Raw genomic sequence first — 27,898 nt, 5'->3', positions numbered from 1 at the left:
TCTTTTATGTTCCATGGTGTACTTAATAAGTACTAATTATCCCAAACCATCATCTTTGAATGTTGCAAGACTTTCGCCTTGTATGTAGATCGGGGTAATTACATTCATTGCATTCCTAGTGTGAATCACAATCTGATTGTATGGGTGGTTACCTGGAACTGTAGGGTTGCCACCCGTCCTTTAAAATACGGAATCGTGCCGCGTTTGAGAATGAAATTGCGCGTCCCGTTTTGAATCAATACTGGACGGGATTTATCCCGTATTTTTTTTATCTTTTTTTTTTTTAAAGCAGCGTGTCATGCAAATCATCCCACACGCATTTTATGAAGATGCCTCCTTTCCTACTTTTGATTGGGTAATACTTGATGTCATCGTTAGTTTCATTGGTCTTTTTAACTGTCCAGTGAGGAGGGCGTGTCTTTTAAGTAGAGTCTGCAAAGTGTTGGCACTGAGATGTGGCGTCAGCGCCATAGTTGAAGCCCCTAACGTTGCGGTCAGCAAGTCGGCTAACATCCGCCATGTGCCGTCTTTCAGTTGCGAGAAGCAGATCATAGAATGGTTGAAACTGTTGCCCCTAACGTTGCGCCACGGCGTGTGGTTCGTTTATACCTCGTGTCTTCTCATTAAACTTTTATCTCGCGAATATGTTATTGCAATCCGCAGCGGGAGCGTTTCTTTAAACTTAATTTAAACTTACGTTTTACACCGTGCTTTGTTTCCCTTATGAACATGCTTGTATGCTTCACTCGCTCCGTTCTCAATTGTTTAATTAATTTTTTGCTCTTCGCTGTTTGCGGCTCTTCCTCCATTTCCCCCTACTTCGTTGTTTTATCTCGCGAATATGTTATTGCAATCCTTAACGGGAGCGTTTCAATAAACTGATTGAAAATAGTTTTGCATTTACCTTTTTAGTAAAAGGCGAGCTTTTAAGCCTGAGAAATCACCCCGTAAATGCACACGTTTAATTGCACATGTGTTAATATGTATGCTTACACAGTATTAAAAGACAGTGAACAACGTCAGTTACCTTTGTTCCCGCGTTTGATAAAAGGTGAGCTTTTAAGCCTGAGAAATCACCCCGTAAATGCACACGTTTAATTGCACGTGTTAATATGTATGCTTACACAGTATTAAAAGACAGTCAAAAATTAACGTCATTTACCTTCGTTCCCGCGTGTGACTCGTGCTGTAAATCTCTTCCTTGTTTTTAGTTCACGTGATTACGTAGGAGGCGTGATGACGCGATACGTGACTCCGCCTCCTCCATTACAGTGTATGGACAAAAAATATGTTCCAGTTATGACCATTACGCTTTGAATTTCGAAATGAAACCTGCCTAACTTTTGTAAGTAAGCTGTAAGGAATGAGCCTGCCAAATTTCAGCCTTCCACCTACACGGGAAGTTGGAGAATTAGTGATGAGTGAGTCAGTCAGTCAGTGAGTGAGTGAGTGAGTGAGTGAGTCAGTGAGGGCTTTGCCTTTTATTAGTATAGATAATAAAATAAATATAGGTCGCTACTTCGCGGATTTTCACCTATCGCGGGGGTTACGTTCCAGAGCGGGATGACTGTATATATATATATATATATATATATATATATATACACACACAGAGAGAGAGAATGTTTTGGTGAAAAACATTTTTTTAATTAAGCTTTATTTAAGGTCTGTACATTTACAGATGAAATTAAACAATATGACCACCTGTAGTTATAAGAAGCATTTTGTTTTCTGTAATGTCACATGTATTATAGGTAAATATTTTATGTACATATTGTATTCATTAAAAAAGTATGTATTTTAAGGAAATTAGTATTTATTTTATTATTTGTATGATTACCGAACAATACGCTTATAGAATTTCATTTTGTTAATAAAAAATAACAGGTAACACCCGTGGTCTATAGTTTAATTATAAAAATACCAAAGTTAACAATTTCATATAGAACGTAAGGTTTCTCAACATCTGGTTATCATCCAGTAACACAATAGAGTGTAAATGACACAGTTTCAAGAATTAATTGAATTTGGCAATACAATCAACCATTCAATGTATATCATTAATCACTTGCATTCCAAAAGGGGATTGTTTGCTCATGTCTGTCTTGAAGTAAACTGCTGAGTGCTTGCAAAATTCACATAGATGGGGAAGGAAGGGCTTTAAGCCCAAGACTGTGAACTGTGAGGAGGGCAGCACTCAGGGGGTCATTTTCATTCTTGTAGCGATTCCCAGACTGACTGCTGCATGTGGTGAACATGTGTCTTATATTTACACAGCATATTTTCTTAAACAATTTTGTTTTTTTTAGTTGGAAAGATAGAAAGAAAGATGGAGTCTTCATAATGTTCACTTAATACTTTCAAGTTCTGTGGAATGCAAATTAGCTCAACTGGAGAAATGTAAAGAAGGAGTCCAAAATGTCTCTTCTTTGTCTGTCCTTATTACTCTGTGTGGGTGCACATATTGTAAAAGGCACTGACAAGTGAGAGACCCTGCACAGGGTTATCATTTCAAACCTTCCTTTATTCAAGTCTATTCATTTCATAACATGAGTCTGCTCCCCAGCCTCTGAGGTCTTCTGTTTAAACAAATTTGTAAGTTAGAAAAAAAGTCTTGGTATGTAGAATGTACACGGACTGGTACATCAGGCATGGTATAATAAATGCCCAGTGATTCAGCGTTCTATTACATTTAACCACAGCCTGACTGAAATAAAATGCACGGAAATGTAAATAATGAATCCCCTCTCATGGACAGGAGACGTCATCTGGAATTATAAACCTAATATGTCAAATGAGTTTTAATACTTAGCAAGGCACACAACCTGAGTGGTTTTCTTTAAGAAACTCGCAAGACAGAATAACCTTTGGGGGAAAAGGTATACATCTGCCAGGCTTTCTGGATCCAGATGTTATTTCTGTTCATCTTGAATGTAAGCAGTGCGCTCTGGTTTTGGTTATTCCCCAGTTTACATTCTTAATTTCAAAAGTTCTTTACTATTCATTCTAATTTTAATTGTTTTAAACCATCCTAACTTTTATTATGATACTTGCATATCCCTCCTCTAAGAGAACGCTCTGATAATACATTGGGGCAAATACTATTTTTGTGTAGTTTGTAAGATGGCATTTTCTTGGGTTAAACATTGGGAACAGTATATTGGCAGTGCACTTTTGATATACTGCCTTTCCTTTTTATTGAGTAGTGGTACACGTTACATCAAATACCAGTTGTTTCTTCTGATGTTAACAGTTGGTTATAATATAACTACAGAACACACTTTTTTTGTTTTAATATATGAGTCTAATGCCCTGGTGCAGCACAGCCACTTGCAGATGATTTATTTTCCAGGATTTACTCATTAAAACATTTATAAGGACTTCCTCACCGCAGTTTATAGATGATGTTCTGCACTTTTTAAACTTTTATTTTGTATTCATCGATGCCTTTTGTAGCAGCAAATTTCCAATATGTTATTTTATTAATAAATCAAACTGAGGTTTTGACTACATGAGTCATATTATATTAGTAACATTTGTCTTTTGTAATATGTTTGTTATAAATGTGTGATTTATGTATACAGATCATATTCAGTTTATCTGTTTTTGAGCATTTTCCTTCCCATTATCAATCCTTTTCAATATCATAACCTACTGCTTTCTAAGCATTCATTATTTCTTTCTGTTTCAGTTTTTTGAAACATCACTTATGGTTTTGATAAGAAGAGTCTGCCACAGTTTTAATAACATTAAATTAATAGTTCTGGCCAAATGGTAATGGAGGTTTAACTTCCCCAGTCTGAGTGGTGGATTAGTATTTGTAGCATAGCAAATGGTGTATGAAGTCATACAGTAAATAGCCATAAATCTGTAAATAAAAGTTTTATTTAAGATTTGTGTAACTACATGTTGACAAAATTCACCTGGGAAACAGAAAAAATAAAATAAGCCATTAATGCCAGTGATCATTTTTGTGTATGTCTTTATGTCATTTAAAATGACCAGGTGAACCAAACAGCCAAGAAAGTAGTTGAGTGGTGCCTGAAGTTACAGATAACCAGATATCACAAGATGTCTGCACATTTTAGAGTCATCTCCAGATCCCAATATCTGAGTCCATGGAGAGCCTCAGCAGATGTGTTTTTTGCTTCTAGTCTCCTAATCATGAAGCTCAATTATTAATTGGACTCCATCATCAGCCAGACTTCTTCACTTGGTCTGTGCATTCAGAGGCAGTCGCTATCAATAAACAGATGACATTTACTTAAGTGCCCACTTTGATGTATTTAATCTTCATAACATTCCTTTATACTTTGCTGTTTTAATTTATTATTTGTTTTCTAAACAGTTGTGATTCTGCATTCATGGAGGCTCAGCTTTAAATGAAAATCAATATGGTGCTGATCAGCAAGGTGTGTCGCATGACAACATATTGTCTTATTTTAAATGCTTTTGAAAAAATAAACTGTCAGGTCCAGAGACATTCAGATTACTGGCCTATGTCCTAACATCTGTAAATTAAATCACAGGTTCAGTGAGCCACAAGTGGTTTAAGTATCTGGACTGGTAACTCGAAGGTTGCTGGTTCAAATCCTGGCAGTAACAGAAGGGATGCTACACTTCTGGGCCCTTGAGCAAGGCCAATAACCTGCAATTGCTCCAGGGATGCTGTACAAATAGGCCGACCCTGCACTCTGACCCCAAAACTCTGCGTGTCTCTGGAGAGTAAGTTGGGGTATGTGAAAAATCACAAATTCCTAATACAAGAAATTGTATATGACTATTAAAGGATTAAAAATCACTAAATTCATTACAATCACTAAAACAGCCTAAAATATAACCCTGTGGTCACTGTGCCAGTCACTTAAGAAGTGAATGTAGGCTGTCACACTCTGGTCAGCTGTGTTACTTTGCTAACCATACATTTAGTGTGCAAATGTTGGCAAGTAGGGAAATAACTAATCACATATGAGATCCCAGCACATTGTAAGGTCCAGGTTACTTTATTGTCATCAGCAACTGTGTACAGGTACATAGTGAGATGAGACAACATATCTCCATGAGCCCCAGTGCAATATAGAGCAACAAACTGTGAGATATGGCAGGAACAATACAAGAATTAGACAATACAACCATATAACAATGTGAAAGGGGTTAAACCCTCCAGAATAAAGTAATGCTTATTTTATTTTTAAAAATGGCAGAATAAACCATACAGCCAAGACAGTAACTTAGTGAATAAATGTATTTTATTTGAATAAATATGTATATTTATTTTGTAAGTAGCTGTCTTTACTATAATTCTTGTTTCTGGCTCTTTGCACTAACAGTTGCCTCTACTGTGTTTGATTTTTCAGATCTGATTACAACTGAGAAAGAGCAAAAGCAAGAACATGGAGGAGCCTGGGCAATAGGAGGGTTAGTGGTAGTGATGGTGCTACTGCCTGCTTTGATAGCTGTGATTATGTGGAATTAGAAGATGATAATAAGGAGGATGAGGAGGTAAGAAAGGAATATCTATGCAGTGCCTGGTATGCTAACTTTAAAATATGTGACCTGACACCTTGTTCACCATCCTCATTACTGACCAAGATGTCCTTTTTCTTAAAGGTTTCCCTTAGTGTCTGTCTGTCTGTCTGTCTTTCTCCCATTATTGTCATCATTGCTGTTATTGCAGCTTTCAAAAATGTCAAAGACTCACCAGTTGCCACCAGGGGGGCATCACAGGGCATGTATGTTACTTGCTCCATAAGGATGACTTTGCCAAAATTCTGTCTTATCTAACATTTTATTGCACTCAGACTTTGAAAGCCACTGTAGCTCTTCTAGTTTGAAATCCAAAATGTTAGACTTCAATCTTTAAAAATCTTTAGCTTTTCATTAAACTGTTCAGCCATCTGAATACATTAACATTATTTTTTCTTCTAGATCAGGAAAGAAAGTTATGAAGAAAATGCGGACAATTAGCCACCATTTTCCTGTTTTGCAGATGTGCATGCGAAATCTGGACATTAAGTACCGTTAACATGACCTAATGGCAAAAGTCAAGCATTAAAATAAATGGGGGTGAATAATATTGAAATAATTATTTTATAAATTTGATACAGAACATCACTAAGATCTTTACCCTTCCTCAATGCGATGTTTAATGTTTTTCATTTCACAGTACACTTAAATCCACAAACCTCACAGTCCATTTTTCCTCCAGTTATATAATGTTATGCTAAACCTTCGGTGCCTTCTGTGATTCTGGGGAATGTGAACTCAATCTCAAATAAGATCGACGAACTGGCTGCGCTGGTGAAAAATGTCAGAAACTAAAGAGAATGCAGTTTGTTGTGTTTTTGCGAAACGTGGCTAACTAACACCATCCCAGATGCTAATGTGGAACTACCCGGGTTTAGCACAGTTAGAGCGGACAGAGATGCGAGTACCTGTGGGAAGCACAAAGGAGGAGGACTCGCTCTCTATGTTAATACACGGTGGTGTAACTCTGGACATGTTAACGTCAAAATCTCCACTTGCTGCAGGGACATCGAACTGTTGGCCGTAAGTTTATGTCCCTATTACTTGCCCAGAGAGTTTGGACACGTCATTGTTGAGGACTATTTCATTTATGTTAGGTTGAATGCCCAGAGGGGACTGGCCGGTCTCGTGGCCTGGAACCCCTACAGATTTTATTTTTTTCTCCAGCCTTCTGGAGTTTTTTTTTTTGTTTTTTCTGTCCACCCTGGCCATCGGACCTTACTCCTTTTCTATGTTAACTAATGTTGTCTTATTTTAATTTTGTATTTTGTCTTTTGTTTTTCTTTTCTTCATTATGTAAAGCACTTTGAGCTACTTTTTGTATGAAAATGTGCTATATAAATAAATGTTGTTATTGTTGTTATTGTATACATTCCTCCTTGGGCGGATGTGGAGTCAGCGAGTGACATCATCCATTCTGCTGTTGCTAAGTTACAAACGCAGCACCCTGAGGTGCTTGTGCTAATTGCTGGAGACTTTAACCATGTGACGCTGGACAAAACATTACCTGCATTCTCCCAGTATGTGGACTGTAACACCCGGGGAAATAAGACTATTGATTTAGTTTATGCAAACGTTAAAGACACATACAGCACCACCCCGCTGCCTGCGCTTGGGAAAGCAGATCATAACCTGGTTCTGCTTCAGCCTCACTATAAACCAAAAGTGAGAGTCCTACCTGTAACCACACGATCATTCAGGAAGTGGACCCCGGAGGCTGAGAATACTCTGAGAGAATGTTTTGGAACTACAGACTGGGATATCCTGCAGGGATCTCATAGTGAGAACATTGATGAAGTTGTTGACTGCACTACTGACTACATCAACTTCTGTATGGACATTGTAGTTCCAGTAAGAACTGTACACTGCTATGCTAACAACAAGCCATGGATTACAAGTGACATCAAGGGCCTTTTAAACCAGAAGAAAAGGGCTTTTAACACTAGAATTACCAGAGCCTTCGAAAAAACTCGTATATCCGGCCCACCTTAAATCGCTTCTTAAATCCGTTCACACCTCTCCGCCAGCATCCTTTGTCCTCTAAATGTGCTGATAAAAGACAAGCTGCCAGCAGCCGGCTATTCCATCCCCCCACCAACTTAGAACGTGAGCGAACTTTTCCCAGCTCACGACTTGATTGTTTACCTGGGAGTGAAGTGGAGTTTTACAGTGGAAATGATAGATCATTATTTGGAAGACACGCATGAAATGCGTGTTCCGTTTCTAAAGTAATCTGTGTAAACACATTGTTAAAACAGAAACTTTTTCATATTTTAGTAATAAATGTTACAAAATGTAGTAGACATAAACTATAGAATATATAAAGCCCGAGTTCCAAAGATCAAATAAACACTTTCACAAAAGCTTCAAGAATGATTCAACAGCTTCTGTGGCGTAGCGTGCTAAGATTTGCCTCTTAGCGCAGAGCAGCTTTTCCTTGCCTCACAGACCTGAGTTCGATTCCCCGCTGGGGATGAAGTGTTGCTTTTTTTTCTTTTCTTTTACACCTCAAACGGACATAAAATTTATACATTGGTATGCATTGTCACTTACTGAGATCGTTATATTTTCATGTGGGATGCTCCTTTTAAAATATTTTTTTAACAATTGAGACTGCAATTAACAGGAACAACTGTCCTTATAACTTATTTTTAAGATCCATAACACACAGACAGACAGAGCACTGCGTAATAGAGAGACAGACAGGCAGAGAAGTCACTAGATATATAAATAAACAGGGAAGCCACGTGTACTGAAAGAAAAAAAGAACAACATGTGCGTTGTCCCTGCTGTACTGAATAAGCGCAGGCGCTGTAACATCACCCCAATATTTTAAAAGGAGCATCCCACATGAAAATATAACAATCTCAGTAAGTGACAGTGCATACCAATGTATAAATTTTATGTCCGTTTGAGGTGTAAAAGAAAAGAAAAAAAAGCAACACTTCATCCCCAGCGGGGAATCAAACTCAGGTCTGTGAGGCAAGGAAAAGCTGCTCTGCGCTAAGAGGCAAATCTTAGCGCGCTACGCCACAGAAGCTGTTGAGTCATTCTTGAAGCTTTTGTGAAAGTGTTTATTTGATCTTTGGAACTCGGGCTTTATATATTCTATAGTTTATGTCTACTACATTTTGTAACATTTATTACTAAAATATGAAAAAGTTTCTGTTTTAACAATGTGTTTACACAGATTACTTTAGAAACGGAACACGCATTTCATGCGTGTCTTCCAAATATTGATCTATCATTTCCACTGTAAAATTCCACTTCACTCCCAGGTAAACAATCAAGTCGTGAGCTGGGAAAAGTTTGCATACGTTCTAAGTCGGTGGGGGGATGGAATAGCCGGCTGCTGGCAGCTTGTCTTTTATCAGCACATTTAGAGGACAAAGGATGCTGGCGGAGAGGTGTGAACGGATTTAAGAAGCGATTTAAGGTGGGCCGGATATACGAGTTTTTTCGTAAGCTCTGGTAATTCTAATGTTAAAGACGGTGATCAGCAGGAGCTCAAGCGCGTGCAGAAGGAACTCCGAGTCCAGCTCAGGGCGGCGAAGGAGCAGTACAGGAGAAAGCTGGAGCAGAAGTTGCAGAATAACAGCATGAAGGAAGTGTGGGATGGGATGAAGATCATCACTGGCTGCAGCTCGAAGCGGGGTACCACTATCGAGAGAGACATGAAGAGAGCAAACCAAATGAACAACTTCTTTAACAGGTTTGACCACCCTAACCCACTCTCACTCTCACCTCGGAGTACTGCACCCTCCACACATCCTTCTGCTGATACCAGCATAGGAGAGACATCCCCACCCATAATTACAACAGCGCAAGTGAGCAGAGAGCTGAGGAGACTTCAAGCCAGCAAAGTAGCGGGTCCAGATGGAGTATCGCCACGACTACTGAAGGTCTGTGCATCGGAGCTGGGGGGTCCTCTACAGCGTATCTTCAACCTGAGCCTGGAACAGGGGAGAGTCCCGAGGCTTTGGAAAACATCTTGTATCACCCCAGTCCCAAAGGTATCACGTCCTAGTGAGCTGAATGACTTTCGGCCTGTTGCTCTGACATCACATGTGATGAAGACCATGGAGAGGTTGCTGCTTCACCATCTTAGGCCACAGGTTCAACATGCCCTTGACCCTCTGCAGTTTGCATATCAGGAGAAGGTGGGAGCAGAGGATGCCATCATCTATATGCTACACCGATCCCTCTCTCACTTGGACAGAGGCAGTGGTGCTGTAAGAATTATGTTTCTAGACTTCTCTAGCGCCTTCAACACAATCCAACCTCTGCTCCTTAGGGACAAGCTGACAGAGATGGGATTAGATTCATACCTAGTGGCATGGATCGTGGACTATCTTAAAGACAGACCTCAGTATGTGCGTCTTGGGAACTGCACGTCTGACATTGTGGTCAGCAACACAGGAGCGCCACAAGGGACTGTACTTTCTCCGGTCCTGTTCAGCCTATATACATCGGACTTCCAATACAACTCGGAGTCCTGCCATGTGCAAAAGTTCGCTGATGACACTGCTATCGTGGGCTGCATCAGGAATGGTCTGGAGGAGGAGTATAGGGACCTAATCAATGACTTTGTTAAATGGTGCGACTCAAACCACCTACAACTGAACACCAGTAAAGCCAAGGAGCTGGTGGTGGATTTTAGGAGGACCAGGCCCCTCATGGACCCCGTGATCATCAGAGGTGACTGTGTGCAGAGGGTGCAGACCTATAAATATCTGGGAGTGCAGCTGGATGATAAATTAGACTGGACTGCCAATACTGATGCGCTGTGCAAGAAATGACAGAGCCGACTATACTTCCTTAGAAGGCTGGCATCCTTCAACATCTGCAATAAGATGCTGCAGATGTTCTATCAGACAGTTGTGGCGAGCGCCCTCTTCTACGCAGTGGTGTGCTGGGGAGGCAGCATTAAGAGGAAAGATGCCTCACGCCTGGACAAACTGGTGAGGAAAGCAGGCTCTATTGTTGGCATGGAGCTGGACAGTTTAACATCTGTGGCAGAGCGATGGGCGCTCAGCAGGCTCCTATCAATTATGGAGAATCTACTGCATCCACTAAATAGTATCATCTCCAGACAGAAGAGCAGCTTCAGCGACAGACTGCTGTCACTGTCCTGCTTCACTGACAAATTGAGGACATCGTTCCTCCGACAAACCATGCCACTCTTCAATTCCACCCGGTTGGGGGTGGGGGGGGGGGAGGGGTAAACATTAACATTTAACATTATACAAAGTTATTGTCTGTTTTTTCACCTGCATTATTATCATTCTTTAATTTAATATTATTTATTGTATCATTATGCTGCTGCTGGAGAATGTGAATTTCCCATTGGGATTAATAAAGTATCTATCTATCTATCTATCTATCTATCTATCTATCTATCTATCTATCTATCTATCTATCTATCTATCTATCTATCTAAACCAAGTGACCTCCTGGTATTTGTCCAGCCCTTGGCTTATGCCAAGACGCCGGTCTCACAAATGGGGATGTGTTTATTTTATTAAATAATTTGAAGCACATGGGGCAGGTTACAACATTAGGCATAACAGAAAGTGACAAATCAGCAAACCTGCAGCCTTGGTGGGCCTACCTCTATAGCCCTAATGCCATCTGTCTGCTAGAGAGGCTCACCTTCTTCTTCACCCCTCAACCCAGCACATGTTACTCTCCATTCTCATTTTTTCTCTCCTGCATTTGTAACACTTTGCCCTCATCCACCTTCTATGAGTTATTATTATATATAATATCTATACTTAATATAATATAATCGAATCTTTATATATATAAAATCCAATGTCTGTCTGTCTGTCCACTTTTCATGAGAGAACTACTTAACGGATTTAGATCGGGTTTTTTTCTATAATTTGCTTAAACATTCCGGTTGATTTTGCGACTTCTCTCATCGCGCTAAGTATCATAGTTTCCTTGCAGGAGCAATAATCCGAGAGAGAGGCTGCAGGCCGAGAGCAGCGTGACGTCACGAATGGTGAGCCGGGCAGGGCCCTCCTCACTCACACACCAGCCTCCATTCAAATCGGTCTACCTCTGGCCATGTTTTGGAGTGTTCCATGCCTCCACTTACCTATGCAATACCTGTTTGTTTATTGATTTTTAAAGTTTGTCCTGTTTCACTACTACATGGGCAGAACTGCGGGGGACAGCTAGTATAAAGCACAATGATTTGTGAGAATCAGGAGCAAACAATCTTGTCTTGTAGTTGAAGTGGAAACCTTGTCAAAAATGTGTTTAAGCTGAGGTCATAACGTGGCATTTCCCTTGTACATCAACTGTCATTTTGAAGGAACTTTATGAAATCCACGATTGATTGTTTGTTGTACTTATTGTAAGCTCATATTTTTTAATTTCTCTTTCTAGGTCTGTATAGACTTCAGTGTTTGAATTTGGGTTATTAAATGAGAGACTGATGTGCACACATGAAGCAGCTTATTTTGTTTTGTAACAAGGCTGAAGTTATATTTAATGAGCTGATGGGGAGCTGAAGAAGGTCTGTTCTATTTATGGGATGCAATCCAAGGAAGTGGCTTCCCAAGAAGACTTGAAGTATTCCTCATTTTAAATGATATGGCAGTGAAGCCATCAGACAACGCCAGTTGCTCAGGTCTCATTTCTGCAATTTCTGTGCTGATCCTATAAAGGAAGCTCTGTGTCCTAACAAATGATCCAAGAAAATCAAAGCCATGTCAGAATATTTCTTTATAAATTTGTCCTTCATTTACAATGAACAATATGCTGAAAAAAGGTAACATATCCAAAATGTGTTGATAGACAGTCGTAATGGAGTTTGCTATGTTTATAATGCTGTCTTAACCAGAACTAATTTCCAGATATCTTAAAATATGATCCTTTACATTTTAAAATATCTACAATGCATTTGAGATAACCAAAAATGAGCAGGAAGTATGTCAGTCAGTCAGGCAGGCAGTCAGTCATCGTCCAACCCGCTATATTCACAGGGTCACGGGGGTCTGCTGGAGCCAATCCCAGCCAGCACAGGGCTCAAGGCAGGAACAAACCCCGGGCAGGGCACCAGCCCACCACAGGGAACACACACCAACACACCAAGCACACACTAGGGACAATTTCAGAAAGTATGTGTGCATGTCAAAATATCTCAAATGAATTTTCAGATATCTTAAATTGATCTCAAAATCACTTCCTGTAATATTGCCTACTCTTTCAATGGGACTTCCTTTTTATTATATTTTGAAATGTATTTCACATATCTTAAATTGCATTGTAAATATCTTAAAATGCTACTGCGATATCTTGAAATAATTTAATATCTTTGAAAAGACATCTTAAAATTTATTTGAGATATCTTGAAATGCATTCTAAGATATCTCAAATGGAACAGAGAACCATTTTAAGTTATCATGAAATGAATTTGAGATGTCTAAAAATGTATTTAGATATCTCAAAACAATTGTGAATTTCAGGATTTCAAGATATCTTAAAATAACTAACAAAAACCTATGGCAAGCCAAATTAATATTTAGAGATATCTCAAAAATGCTATTTACTTGATATCTGAAACTCGTTGCCATACTAGAAGTTTTTTTTTTTTAATATCTGGGAATGCATTTGAGATAAACTTAAATTTTATTGCAGATTCTTGAAAATCATATCCAGCTGTTCATGTCTTTTAAAACATATCTTAAAATGTATTTAATATGTCTAGAAATATCTGAAATGGAACAAAGACATATTTTAATAATAATAATACTACATTTCATTTATATAGTACCTTTCCCATACTCAAGGCACTTTAAGATATTATGAAATGGATATGAGATGTCTAGTGACGTATTTTAGATATCTGAAGCACAAGTCAATACGAAGATATCCTGAATACATTTTCAGATACCTTAAAATAACATCCATGCCGTTTTGATGTGTTTCAAGTGCATGGGCTACCAGGACCTGCCCATAACAGTGATGGAGAGGCATCTTGAGGACACACAACTTGCAAAACAAGGGATAAGGGTCGGGTGCAATACCAATTTAGGTGGAAAAGACCTAATAATAATAATAATAATAATGCATTTATTTAAATTTATTTACCTCTATATATATAAAATCCAGCGTCTGTCTTTTCACAAGAGAACTACTTAACAGATTTAGATCAGATTTTTTTCTACAATTTGCTTGAACATTCCAGTTGATTTTGCGACTTCTCTAATTGCACTAAGTATCATAGTTTACTTGCGGTAACGATTTATTTGCACAAATCCGAGAGAGACCTAGCGGGCCGAGAAGAAGGGGGTGGGGCCCTCCTCAGTCACGCGCCAGCATCAGGGTATACCTTACCTCAGCTTAGCATAGTTTACTTAAAGGAGCAATATATTTGCACTAATCCAAGACAGAGGCTGTGGGACGAAGGGAGGTGGAAGGGAGGTGGAAGCGTGACATCAGGTGTGGGGAGCTGGGTGGGCACCTCCTCACTCACGTGCCAACCTCTATTTGAATCAGTATACCTCTGGCCACATTTTGGAGCGTAGCTTGCCTCCACATAACTGGAGATACTTGTTTGTTTATTGATTTTTAAAGTTTGTCCTTTTTCACTACTACATAGTGCATAGTGTATACTACATAGTGACTACTGCGGCCCACCAGGACTGGAGTTGGACACCCCTGACACCAAGGGGGACGGCTAATTTATTATAAATAGGTCTAGATCGACTACACCTTGGCATTGGTGACTGGCTTTGAGAACATGGTTGAAATTTTTCTAAGTTTTATCCTGTTAAAATAGAACTTTCTAAGTTTAAATACATGCAAAATGATTTGTGTTCTTTTTGTAGTGCCATAGGGGAGTCTGGAGTGCAAAATTATTTTGAACTGATTTGCAAAGTTTTGTTCTAAGTAATTAAAGGTGTATTTAAAGTTTTTAAGGATTTAACATTTCAATGCATTGTATAAGAGAAAACATGTCAAGGAATTTTTTTCATAAATAAATTCATTATTTTTGGTAAAGTTCATATTCATAAATGAAAATGGTACAAGAATAATCCAAGTTTTGCCATTTTTGAAGAAGAGTTCAAATAATATTTAATCTCTATATAAGGTCTGAAAAATGCAGATGCCAAAACAAGGTTTAAATTATGTAACATGTTCTGGCCTTGATCTTCTAATTACTTCTTTGGGTCAGCTTTATTTTTGTTATCTGTATCATTAAGGTATCATTTCTCTCTGTCTGCAGATATTTTTATTTTGATGGATAAACATTCACTTTTGGCTGTCCTCCTTCTAACCAATATTCTTTATTTTATGTCAACTTTTTGGTATCCAAACAGAAATGACCCAATTTAGTCAATCCTTATTCAGGGTTCATGTTGTAATCTCATTCACTTAAAGCTCTCTGCAGCTCGTCTTCATAATTTATTTATTAAAATTTTGTTAGATTTTTTTCTCCCTGGAAGGCCTGTTGATCATGGTTGTGGTTAAGGTGGGAATTCTTTAAGAATTTTCTAATACCCATTAAGGGTGACCTTTTAAATTTGGAGATCATTTAGCTATAAGCAGAACAACAACCCACTTTGACTGGAATGAATTTATTGTGTATCTTAAGAATTTCTCCAAATCCTTGTTAATTCATTACATTTAGTGTGATAGCCAGCTTCAGCACAAAATCCCTTCCAATGTTTTGAAATATGGTAAGACTATGGTCTGATAGAACAGATTTTGGTAAACCATGAATCAATTGCTTTGTAGATGGCAGAGATGTGAAAGGTACAAAATGAGCACTCTTGGAAAATCGATGACAATGACTAGAATAGTTGTGTGACCCTTAGATGCAGATAAATTAGTAATAAAATCCATAGCAATGTCTTTCCAGGGGTGATTGCGAGGAAAAATTTGTTGAAGCAAGCCTAATCCGACTGTTATTTGAATCGACAACAAACTGCAGATGCGTTTTTGAAATCTCTGACATCCCTGGACATATGTAGTCACCAAAAGTATTAGGGAAAATTCAATAGATCAACTTATATTGAATCCAAAAATGTATATAACATCATAATATAATTGGTCTTGGACACCAAATGATCTGGTTCTCATTCCAGAGAGTTCATCTGCTTTTAGATTATGTTCTCTAGGTCTATAGTAATTATAAAATTAAACCAGTTAATGACAAGGGACCAATAAGCTTGATGAGCATCAACTATTTTTAGCTGATTTTAAATATGTCTAATTGTTGTGGTCAGTAAAAATAGTTAATTGATGTGCTGCACCCTCCACCAAGTGAGGCTGTTCCTCTAAGTCAAAGTCAAAGTGAACTTTATTGTCATCTCAACCATATACAAGTATACAGATAGATGAAATTGCGAAGCTCAGGGTCCACAGTGTAACAACATGACGTGCAAATAATAATTTAAAAATAGAATTAAAATTAAAACACAAACAAGACATTGCGCAAAGACAAGACAAAGACAAAGAAGTAGCAGCAATATTGATGTGTAAGATATGTAATATAATAAATAAATAATAAATAATAGATATAGATAATACAGAAATTATCAGTGTATGATAATGGTTGTTTAAGACGTGTAAATAATGACAGGTCAGAATGTTTCACAGCAGAAGGATAACAAGAGTGTCAAAATACTTAAAGGTCAGTAGGAGATTTTCAGTTCTTCTCTACATGCACACTCATCTTTGCAGGACAGTGGCTCATATGTTTAAAAGTTCTCTATATGCAGATGATATGGTTTTATATACAGTATATCAGACCCAGAAAATACTGTGCCTGCAGTTTTAACAGCACTCACAGAATTTCAAAAGATATCTGGTCTTAGAATTAATCTGAATAAAAGTATACTCTTTCCAGTGAATTCACAAGCATATAATATTAGATTGGACACCCTACGTTTTACCATAGCAGATCAGTTTAAATACCTAGGGGTAAATATCACAAGTGAACATAAAGCTCTTTATCAACAAAATTTTGCCGTCTGTATGGAAAAAATTAAGCAAGACTTGCATAGATGGTCAACCCTTCATCTCACTCTAGCCGGAAGAATTAACGTTAAGATGAATATCCTTCCTAAACTTCTTTTTTTATTTCAAAACATTCCAATATATATCAATAAATTCAACAATAACCTCATTCATTTGGAACTCAAAACACCCACGTATCCGAAGAGCGACCCTACAAAGACCTCAGGCAGAAGATGGCATGGCTTTACCTAATTTTCAGTTTTATTACTGGGCAGCAAACATACAAGCCATAAAAACCTAGACACAAATAAATGAACATACACAGGCTTGGTCCGCAATAGAAGTAAAATCCTGTAGTACTTCTTTATACTTCCTGCGATGATCTCCAATAAATGCAAGTTATCGCAAATATACTAATAACCCAATTGTGCTTTACTCACTCAGAATATGGAACCAACTTAGAAAGCATTTTAAGATGGAAAATCTTTTATCTGTGGCACCTCTGCAAGAGAACCACCTCTTTCAACTCTCGCAAATATATCCAGTTTTTAATACCTGGAAGAGTTTTGGGATTAAAATGCTCAGAGATCTTTATATAGACAACATATTTGTATCTTTTGAACAATTATGTACAAAATTCAACCTCTCAGCTACACATTTCTTTCACTATGTTCAAATTAGAAATTTTGTTAAACAGAAACTGCCTGATTTTCCTCACCTTGTACCCTCCACAATGCTAGAAAAAATACTGCTCAATTTCGAGGAATTAAACACCATTTCCGCATTATATAAAATCCTCTTAGAGTCCCTACCTTTCAAAGATCCAAGAAGACATTGGGAAGAAGATCTCTTAATCAATATATCAGAAAAGGAGTGGAAGGTAGCAAAGCAGAGAATTCACTCGAGCTCCATATGCGCAAAGCATAGAATTATTCAACTAAAAATTATATATCGAGCTCATCTGTCTCGCTTAAAACTGTCCAAAATGTTTCCAGGGCAAGATCCAACCTGTGAACGCTGCAGCCAAGCTCCTGCCTCACTGGGTCACATGTTCTGGGTCTGCACCAAATTAACATAATTTTGGACCAAAATTTTTAAGTGCCTCTCAGACAGCCTTGGGGTCACAATTCCTCCTAACCCATTAACAGCTGTGTTCGGTGTTCTTCCAAACGGACTTGAAGTGGAGAAGGACAAGCAAACGGTGATTGCATTCACTACACTCTTGGCATGCAGACTTATTCTGTTAAATTGGAAGAATCCTAACTCTCCTCTGATAAGTCAGTGGGAAACCGATGTTTTATATTATTTGAAATTGGAAAAAATCAAATTTTCAGTTAGAGGATCTGTACAAAATTTTTTCAAAACCTGGCAGGATCTAATCAATATTATTTTAGAATAAGAGAAATAACTATTACCGCATTTAATTCCCTTCTCCATTTCTTATTTATCTCTATATATTTCTCCCTTTCTTTTGTTTATTGATGCCTAAGCTCTAAGCAATTCTGCTTTTGCTAAGCTCTCCTTCTCAGGGGTGGGGTTTGATTTGTCTTCAATTTTGTTTGGTTATAAATTGATCTATTTGTATGGAATGATTACAATAAAAATTAATAAAAAAAAAAAAGTTCTGTTTTTAGAGGTGGTTGAGGCCGTGTGGAAGATCCCAGGTGGCAGCCTGGTGTTAAGAAGTCTAACAGCTTGGAGGTAAAAACTATCCTGCAGCCTGGCAAATCTGGCTTTGATGCTGCAGTATCTTCTCTTGGATGGCAGAAGTGTGAAAAGTCCATGTGAAGTGTGTAAGGGGTCCTGCACAATGCTGCAGGCCTTGCGTACACTGCGTTTGTAAAATATGTCCTGTAGTGAAGGGAGAGGCACCCCAATAATGTTCTCTACTGTCTTCACTATCCTTTGCAGGCACTTGCGGTCGGATATGTTGAAGTTGCCATACCAGACAGTGATGCAGCTGGTCAGAACACTCTCAATGGTGCCTCTGTAGAACATGGTGAGAATGGAAGGGGGAAGACTTGCTCGCTTCAGTCGCCTCAGGAAATGTAGTCTCTGTTGGTCTTTCTTGTTTAGTGATGAGGTGTTATGTGTCCACGTAAGTTCCTCAGTTATGTGCACACCGAGGAACTTGGTACTCCTAACAGTCTCCACATCTAAACCGTTGATGCTGAGTGGGATGTGGGTAGAACGTGGTTTTCTGAAGTCCACAATTATCTCTTTTGTCTTGTCGACATTGAGAGATAGATTGTTGTCTTCATACCATGCAGACAGCTGTTCCACCTCATCTCTGTATCCTGTTTCATCATCCCTGCTTATCAGTTCCAGCACCGTCATATCATCCACAAACTTGATGATGTGGTTGGTGTTGTGCGTGGCTGTGCACTTGTGAGTCAGCAGGGTGAACAGGAGTGGACTAAGCACGCAGCCCTGCGGTGCTCCAGTGCTCAGTGTGATGATGCTGACTGGGGCCTCTCTGTCAAGAAGTCCAGGATCCAATTGCAGAGGGTGGTGTTCAGGCCCAACCTGCTCAATTTTACAACCAGATTTTGAGGGATGATTGTGTTGAAGGCAGAGCTAAAGTCTATGAATAGCATCATGACATATGTGTCTTTTTTATCCAGATGTGACAGGGAAAGGTGAAGGGCAGAGAATATGGCATCCTCAGTTGACCTGTTTGAGCGGTATGCATACTGAAGAGGGTCAAGGGAGAGAAGGAGATTAGTCTTTATGTGTGACATGACTAACCTTTCGAAGCACTTCATGATGATTGGCGTGAGTGCAACTGGTCGATAGTCATTCAAGCATGTCACTGATGACTTCTTCGGCACTGGTATGATGGTGGTCGACTTGAAGCATGCTGGGACTGACGACTGGCACAGAGATGTGTTGAAGATGTCTCTGAGGACACCAGACAGTTGACTGGCACATTCTTTGAGCACATGACCAGGTATGTTGTCAGGTCCTGCAGCCTTGCGTGGATTGACTCTGGATAGAGTCTTCTTCACGTCAGTTATGGAGAGACAGAGCACCTGGTCAGTGAAGGGAGGTGTTGCTTTTCTCGCAGGCTCTTTGTTCTGCGCCTCAAACCATGTGAAGAAGTTGTTCAGCTCATCCGGTAGGGAGGCATCACCATCACTGCTGTGTGAGTTGGGCTTGTAGTATGTAATTGTCTGAACGCCCTACAACATACGACGTGTGTCTCTGGTGCTGCTGAAGTGTTTGTTAATCCTCTGCGCGTATGCCCACTTGGCTCTCCTTAAAGCGTGAGACAGGTTGGCTCTGGCCACCCTGAGGGCGGCCTTGTCTCCAGATCTGAAGGCTGCATTTCTGATCTTGAGCAGCTTGTGCACTTATGTCGTCATCCAGGGCTTTTGGTTGGCTCTTGTGGTAACATCCTTGGTAACAGTAACATCCTCTATGCATTTGGAGATGTAGCCAGTCACAGAGTTTGTGTACTCCTCCAGATTGATGGAGTCACCATCCATAGCAGCCTCCCTGAAAATGTCCCAGTCTGTCAATTTGAAGTAGTCTTGGAGAGCTGAAACAGCACCAACCTGCCACACTCTGATGTTCTTGCGGGCTGGTTTAGTGTGCTTCAGCAGGAACTTCTACGCAGGAACCATAAAAACGCTGATATGATCTGAACAGCCGAGGTGGGGGTGGGGTAGGGCCTTGTAGGCATCAGCAGCACTCATGTAAACATTGTCCAGACAACTTCCCCCTCTAGTAGCAAAGTTCACATTCTGGAAGAATTTTGGGAGAACTGACTTCAAGTTGGATTGATTGAAGTCTCCAGCAATAATGAAAAATGCCTCGGCAAGTAGAAAGGCCGGCACCTTACCGATAAAACCTCTATCAGCAGGGAACAGTGTTGCATGACTGAGGCAGCATTCGTACACCACTCTCTGTTCACATAAACACACAGTCTCCCCCTGCGGGTCTTACCGGACAAAGAAACATCTCTGTCCACTTGGAAGATGGTCAGTCTGTCTAGCTGGATGGCCGAGTCTGCAATGTTTTTCTGGAGCCATGTCTCAGTGAAAATAAAGATGCAACAGTCTCTCATTTCCCACTGCTTAGCCTGCTGCAGCTTTATGTAATCCAGCTTATTGTCCAGCGATTGGACGTTCGCGAATAGAATGGACGGTATCGCAGGTCTGGTGGGGTTAGTTTTTAGCCTTGTGCTAACACCGCCACGTTTCCCTCGTTTCTGCTTCTGATCACTGAGCTTGCGTTTCCGCCAGCTCAGCTTCTCAGGCTGCCGAAGTAAGCAAAGGCTGCGGAGCGTCTCTACCACCTCACTGGATATTTCGGCAGTTTCTTCAGAAATCGAGCAGGATTTGCCGCTTGTAAATGTATGTCTGCATACCACTATCACTTTTTTTTTTTTAAACTTAATTTCTTATTTTATTAATTTTTATTGTAATCATTCCATACAAACAGATCAATTTATAACCAAACAAATTAAAAACAAATCAAACCCCACCCCTGAGAAGGAGAGCTTAGCTAAAGGAGAATTGCTTAGGGCTTTTTAATAAGACAACATTAAGCAAAGGAAAGGGAGAAATATATATGTAAATAAGAGATAGAGAAGGGAGTTAAATGCGGTAATGGTTATTTCTCTTATTCTAAAATAATATTGATCAGATCCTGCCAGGTTTTGAAAAAAATTTGTACAGATCCTCTAACTGAGAATTTGATTTTTTCCAATTTCAAATAATATAAAACATCGGTTTCCCACTGACTTATCAGAGGAGAGTTAGGATTCTTCCAATTTAACAGAATGAGTCTGCGTGCCAAAAGTGTAGTGAATGCAATCACCGTTTGCTTGTCCTTTTCCACTTCAAGTCCGTCTGGAAGAACACCAAACACAGCTGTTAATGGGTTAGGAGGGATTATGACCCCAAGGCTGTCTGAAAGGCACTTAAAAATTTTTGTCCAAAATGATGTTAGTTTGGTGCAGATCCAGAACATGTGACCCAGTGAGGCAGGAGCTTGGTTGCAGCGTTCGCAGGTTGGATCTTGCCCTGGAAACATTTTGGACAGTTTTAAGCGAGAGAGATGAGCTCGATACATAACTTTTAGTTGAATAATTCTATGCTTTGCGCATATGGAGCGCGAGTGAATTCTCTGCTTTGCTACCTTCCACTCCTTTTCTGATATATTGGCATACCACTATCACTTAAATCTACTTCTTTTCGTATAATTGTTGACAAAGATGAACAAAGATTAACAGTAAACACTGCGAACTCGGGAGCTCTGTAAGCCGCAGCCGGCACAGGCGCCGCCATTTTTGATTTAACGTGTTAATGGAACATTCCTGAAACTCAGCTGAACCTCAGATGTGACAGTTGGAAAGATTTAATTCTTTGCTTACAAAAGTGAAGCCATACAGGCATGCAGTTTTCTAAACATATGTCACATCATATGTCACATTGTATATACTAATATATGTGATGAAATATATAGTGTCGCAGGAGGCTGGGGGTCAGACCCGGCCGGGACGCCTGGAAGGACTGGCAGGTGACGTGTTCGTCCTCTGGGCCACAAGGGAGCAACCTCCCTGGACCAGAAGAGGGCTACGGAAGGGGAGCAGGGAGGCTCAAGCCCATTGGGGCCCATGCCCACCGCCAGGGGGTGCTCCAAGCCTCATGGAGCCCGGGAGAAATTTACTTCCGCCACACCCATGGACGTTGATCCTTCCAGGGACACCCGGAGTGTTTCCGAGTGTTCTCCTAACGCTTCTGCCACACCAGGAAGTGACGTCAGGTAGAGCACCTGGAGCTCATCCGGGTGAGAATAAAAGGGGCCACCTCCCTCCAATCAGGGAGCTGGAGTCGGGAGCAGGAGCAGGACGAAGCTCCTGTGGAGGGAGGAAAGGCAGCCCACGGAGAGTGAGAGAAAGGCCCAGAATAACGGTGATTGGTGCAAGGAGCACAGTGTGCTGTGTGGGATAGTTGTGTGTTGGAGAACAGAAAAATAAACATGTCTTTTATAAAGATGCGGTGTCTGTCTGATGGTGTCCAGGCAAGTCTCACAATAGTCAATGTGCTTAACAAAACATAATTATTAACAAAGACACTAACTAGTGGAAACAGTGTTAAACAGAAACATCATAAGTAAGAAGGTATTTTTGTGTAGTTTGTATTACCCATTTTTCTGTTTATTTTTGAATGAGCATGTTTTTTTTTCAAATTTCACTAAAAGTAGAGTGGAATTTTGTGCTTTATGGGGAGCCAATATACCTGACACTGCTTTAATGCTGCACAGATCTCATCTTATTCAAGCACACAGAGACTCGATGTGGTGTGGAAAAAAGACAGGAGGTGGCATGGTCATCTATGTGAATGAGGAATGGTGTAAAAAGGAGCATATTACAGTTAAAACTAGAGTTTCTAATTCACACATTGAAATTTTGGCTGTCAGAATTCATCCATGTTATATTCCCAGGGAGTAAAATTCCATCATCCTTATTAATGTTTATGTTTTTCCCTCTGGAAATGGGGACTTGGCAATGATCCATTTTGTCACCAACACCTTAATGATAACTTACTCCGGTATGTTTGTCCTGTTTCCTTCCGGATTAGAAGCCCAGCACTTTGGCACTTTGTCCAAGATTTTCATGCAATGAACTCTTGTCTTTCTTTTTTTTTCCTGTATCTTGATTCCTGCAGATGAGGTCGAGTATAGGCACACTACATGCTTTAGACCTTTGAATTTCTATTATATCTCCAATGCACCTTTAGGATTTCCAATACCAAGTTTGCATCAGCAGAAAAACCACATCATATAGCTGACACGTCAACAAAATATGTATACCTGACAGAGAACAATTAAAAAAAAACAAAATAAATATTAAATGATGGGTGTATGCAGGTGGAATTAATAAGTATAAACACTTCCTGGCAGGAATAAAATACCCTTCTTCTTATGTCGGCACAAATTTTGCTGAAAGCAAAATGCCATGTGTTTTGCTGCTTTTTTGCAAAGCAAAATTATGTGCCAATCATTTCACTCATCATTCATCATATCTAAATGAATACATGGATGAAGTGCAAGGCTTACTTTAAGAAACTGTAATGTTTGAATGCTACACATGCTAATAAAGAATACACATCTGGTCTTCACTGTTCTGTACTTTTCTAAAGGAAAGATTTTCCCAAGCATTCTTCTGTTCTTAATGACACCACCCAGAACGGATATGTTTTAATGAATTTCATTCCCAACAGTGTTTGTCTAAAATAGTGTTTGAATTAGCATTAAGGCTCCTCCAGTGCTAGTTGGAGGTTCATAGTTCAAGATTTTCATTCAGATAGATTGTAACCAATGGCACCTACGAAGAGTGGCTTGCTGCATCTTGCCAACCTAAATAATGCAATAAAGAGACAACTTCTTCTTCTTTCGGCTACTCCCGTTAGGGGTTGCCACAGCAAATCATCCAAAATTGTTGTCCGCATATTGATTTGGCAAAATTTTACACTGGATGCCCTTCCTGACATAGCCCTCCCCATTTATCCGGGCTTGGGACTGGCACAAAGAAACACATTGGTTTGTGCATAAAGAGACAACAAAAGATGATAAAGAGTTGGGGCACATAGGTGATTGCTACATAATTAAAGTTTTCTCAAAACAAAAAAGATGTCTTCTCAAACATGAGTGCAAAAGCAGACTGAAGCCAAAATGGGGATGGAAGGAGAGGCGGAATAGGCAGGTTCAGGTGGATGGAGGCCAGAAGTGATGTCATCAATATTATGTCTGTCAATCATCCATACTACGAATGGAAGAGGAGAGGAGGCATTAGGCTGTAGCACCAACTCCTGACTTGGAGTATAATTACCATTCTATGAGCTCAAAAGTTGTTTCTAACACACATGTGTGCCACGACCTACCCAGAAGAACCAAGACATTATGCATCCAAGAAAAGCATCAGCACTGACATGGAGGGAACCCCAACGATGTAGGACCTTAAACTTGTACAGCTGCAGATTCAAGAACCATCTGGCGACATGTGGATTTGACTCTTTGTGAGGTGCCTTCTGCTGAAGTGGTGCATGGTCAATGACATAATTGAACTTGCAGCCAAGAAGGAAGTATTTCAGCTGTTGTATGGCCCATTTAATCATCAAGGCTTCTTTTTCTACAGCAGTACACCTTGTCTTCCAGTTCAATAGTTTCCGGCTCAGAAACACAATGGGGTGTTCAACATGATCGATTCTTTGGCTTAGTATCGCACCTAGACCTATATCTGAAGCATCTGCCTGGAGAATAAAAGGCAAAGTCAACAATATAGGTGCTGAAGTAATGGTCTCCTTTAAATCATAAAATGCAGCATCTGTCTTCATAAATATTTGGCCTCCATTAGCCCAGAGTCTTAATTAAGCCATTGGAAGTGATTGAAGCAGCACCAACTATGGTTCAGTTTTGGGACCAAATTAATGAGACTAGACCAAGAACTAAAACTTTCCTCAGTAACACCAAGTTCTAGTATCTGTTTGATCTCAAATTCCACTTCAGCTTGTTTTGCCTCCAGGAACCAATATGGGCATTCTCAAATGACCATCCTTGGGTTAGTTATGATGTCATGTACAATTACAGAGTTCCTTCCAGAACATTCGTTCATCAATTCTGTGACAGACTGGATGACTGCTTCAAGCGCGCTTTGCTTGGCCATCAAATTAGGTCCAAGTTTTGAAATGAGAGAGAAGAGAGAATGCAATTAACCAGAGTAGGAATCAAAATCCCATTTGTTACACAGTTTCAAGAAATTCCAGGCTGTGGGTGGGCTCTGTTTTGGAGGCATGTCCTGCCCGGGGTTAATGGCGATCAATGGGCTGTTCTGAACACACAATTTGCATGGCTGCCCTGTGACACTCTAGGTCTCGATCAGATTGTTCATGTTTTTCCAAGTCTGTCTGTGGACCAGCTGAGGGAGAGATTCAAGGAGGATGTTTACCAGGAAGTCAAAGGCAACCATTTTGACTACCCTTTCATGCCCTAACCACTACCTTAATTTTCCCCACAGGTCAAAAGCTTGGGAGTGAGCTGGCAGCTCTGGGTCAAAACACCACTCCTGATGTTGTCTCACTTGTTGGTCCAAAGTCACTATGTACATGGAGAGGATTTCTGTTTTGAGTTTGTCGTAATCAGTGGCAGTCTGCTTGTTGAGGTCATAATAAGCCTGTTGAATGTCAGTATCTTTTCCCATACCATATGCTCCCAGCATTGTCTGGTGGCTGTTCACTCAAAAATCATCGAAGAGCAAGTCTCCACCTCTGCAAATTTGGTTTATTGGTGTCCTACCTGAACCTGTAGGGATTGGACATTAGCATTAACAACTACCACGATTACTGTCAGGTCTACTGGTTTTGTCACCTTCCAGAAAAATCCTGCCAGCTATGCCATAAAGGGTTGGGGCACCTATTGATCCCTGTATAATTGAAGGTGTGTCAAAATTGAGAAGCTGTTTAAAAGAAGCGCGAATATGTCTTCTTAGACACGATGGTGAAGCCAGTTTTCAGGAAGGAGAGGTGGAATGGGAGGGTTCAGGTGGGTGAAAGCCGGAAGTAACATCATCGAATATCCATCCGTCAATCATTTGTTCTACAGAGGGAGAAAGAGAAGAGGTATTAGGCAATAGTGCCAACTTGGAATGCAATCAGCAACTCACAAGCTGCAAAACTGTCTCCCATGCCTGCACTTGTGACATTAGAGTGGATAAAATTTCAAATAGAAATTCATTGTTTGTTATCCCAAAGTCTTCCTGCCCCTTCACAAAAAAGAATTATCTGCAAAGAAAACAACCACGGAGGCATTTTTTAGGCCAAAAGGCATGACCAAAAAAATGGAATGAGTCTTCAAGAGTCATAACTGCTTTTGGACTTGTCTCATTTGCACCTGCCAATAGTCACTTTGCAGGTGTAGGGTACTAGAAATGTCACCTCGATCAGCACCAGATAACCTGCTTGGGGCATGTGGTGTCAAACAAAGGTGTGCAGGTACTGTGTAGCCTGACAAGACCATTAGCATCCAGGACTATCTTACTCCTGTGGATCTAAAGAGTTTACAAAGGTTTTTTGAAGAACAGTTTTGTCCATGTGTCAGACAGTGTTAATTGTAATGAAGCATCACATGTTTTAAATCCAAGACTAAAACTGGTCATGATGTTTGTGTATTAATTAAGTCGTAACATCTATACATATAAAAGGCAAAGCCCTCACTGACTCATCACTAATTCTCCCACTTTCCATATAGTGAAAGGAATTATTATTATTATTATTATTATTATTCCTTCATATTATTCATATAGTGTGAATTTCCCCTTGGGATTAATAAAGTATCTATCTATCTGTCTATAGGTGGGAAGCTGAAATTTTGCATGCTCATTCCTTGCAGTGTTCTTACAAAAGTTAGGTATGTTTCATGTCCTACTGAAACACCCAAGGGGGGGAAACGGGTGTACCTCCTAAACTGTATATATAGATAGGGGAAACCCGTCCTCACTATCTCTGCGACTTCCAATATACGTAGGAAGCCCAAATTTTCCATACTCATCCTTTACATTGTACTTACAAACATTAAGTATGTTTCATTTTGCACCCTGCCCCGTAACGAACTTTTGAAAATAACGTCTTCTTTTTGGCTGTTTTCACCATTATGCTGTAAGGAACTTTCGGAACTGACCTGTCCTTTTGGTGGTTTCATTCCTTATTTCCGTTAACAGAGGATTAATTTCATGGCAGAGATGCACAAGGGCCACCCCCAGTCCCCCCTCTTTTTTCTGCACGGCCGCTGTCCACGCACCTACCACGTGGTTGGCTCCCTACCTATATACATTAACGACATCCTGCACTCATGTGCTTCCTCACTCGCTTCCTTACTTTCCTCAGCTGTTCATTGTGTTCACTGCTCCCTTCTTCTTTACTCCACCGCTTCAAGCCTGTTATTGTTCACCTTGTTTTACATCTTCCTGCTGGTGACTACTGTCTTTTCATTCAGTTTCTTCACACTCTTAATCCTCCGGGCATGCCTCTGCATACTCTACTTTTGAAGGTCGGCGCACCAATTACTATGAAACACAACCACCAAAACTTTGTAACGGCACCAGGCTTCAGATCAAATCTCTGCAAAAGAACCTCATTGAGGCAACTGTCTTCACTGGAACTGGCTCAGGGGAGACTATATTTAGTCACTAAAACTGATGCAGAGACTTATTATTGTGCAAAGAAAGAAAATCAAATAACAGTTTTTGGAAAAGGAGTCATGCTGACTTATGAAAGTATGCACAGTAAATGGCACTTAGTGATACAATGACATTCACTCAGGTTGAAATATCCAATAGTGGTGTGCTATATATATGTGTCTGTGTGTGTGTGTGTATACAGAGTCATTTTAT

At 39.9% G+C, this 27,898-nt stretch overlaps 2 protein-coding genes across 2 annotated transcripts in view; one reads left to right on the top strand and one right to left on the bottom strand.

Moving 5' to 3' along the window:
- The window catches only part of LOC114666933 (ICOS ligand-like), a 47,000-nt gene extending 40,075 nt beyond the window's left edge, over positions 1–6,925 (top strand). Inside the window, exons 4-5 of the mRNA XM_028821978.2 lie at positions 5,358–5,502; positions 5,929–6,925. Coding sequence (XP_028677811.2) covers positions 5,358–5,476 — 119 coding nt within the window. The 3' untranslated portion in view covers positions 5,477–5,502; positions 5,929–6,925. The remainder of the gene's footprint in view (positions 1–5,357; positions 5,503–5,928) is intronic.
- The window catches only part of LOC114666552 (signaling lymphocytic activation molecule-like), a 311,763-nt gene that overhangs the window by 148,676 nt on the left and 135,189 nt on the right, over positions 1–27,898 (bottom strand). The gene's annotated exons all lie outside the window — the stretch shown is intronic.

Source organism: Erpetoichthys calabaricus, chromosome 16 (assembly GCF_900747795.2).
Source record: "Erpetoichthys calabaricus chromosome 16, fErpCal1.3, whole genome shotgun sequence".
Lineage (NCBI taxonomy): Eukaryota > Metazoa > Chordata > Cladistia > Polypteriformes > Polypteridae > Erpetoichthys > Erpetoichthys calabaricus.
This window is presented reverse-complemented; position numbering and strand designations above follow the sequence as displayed.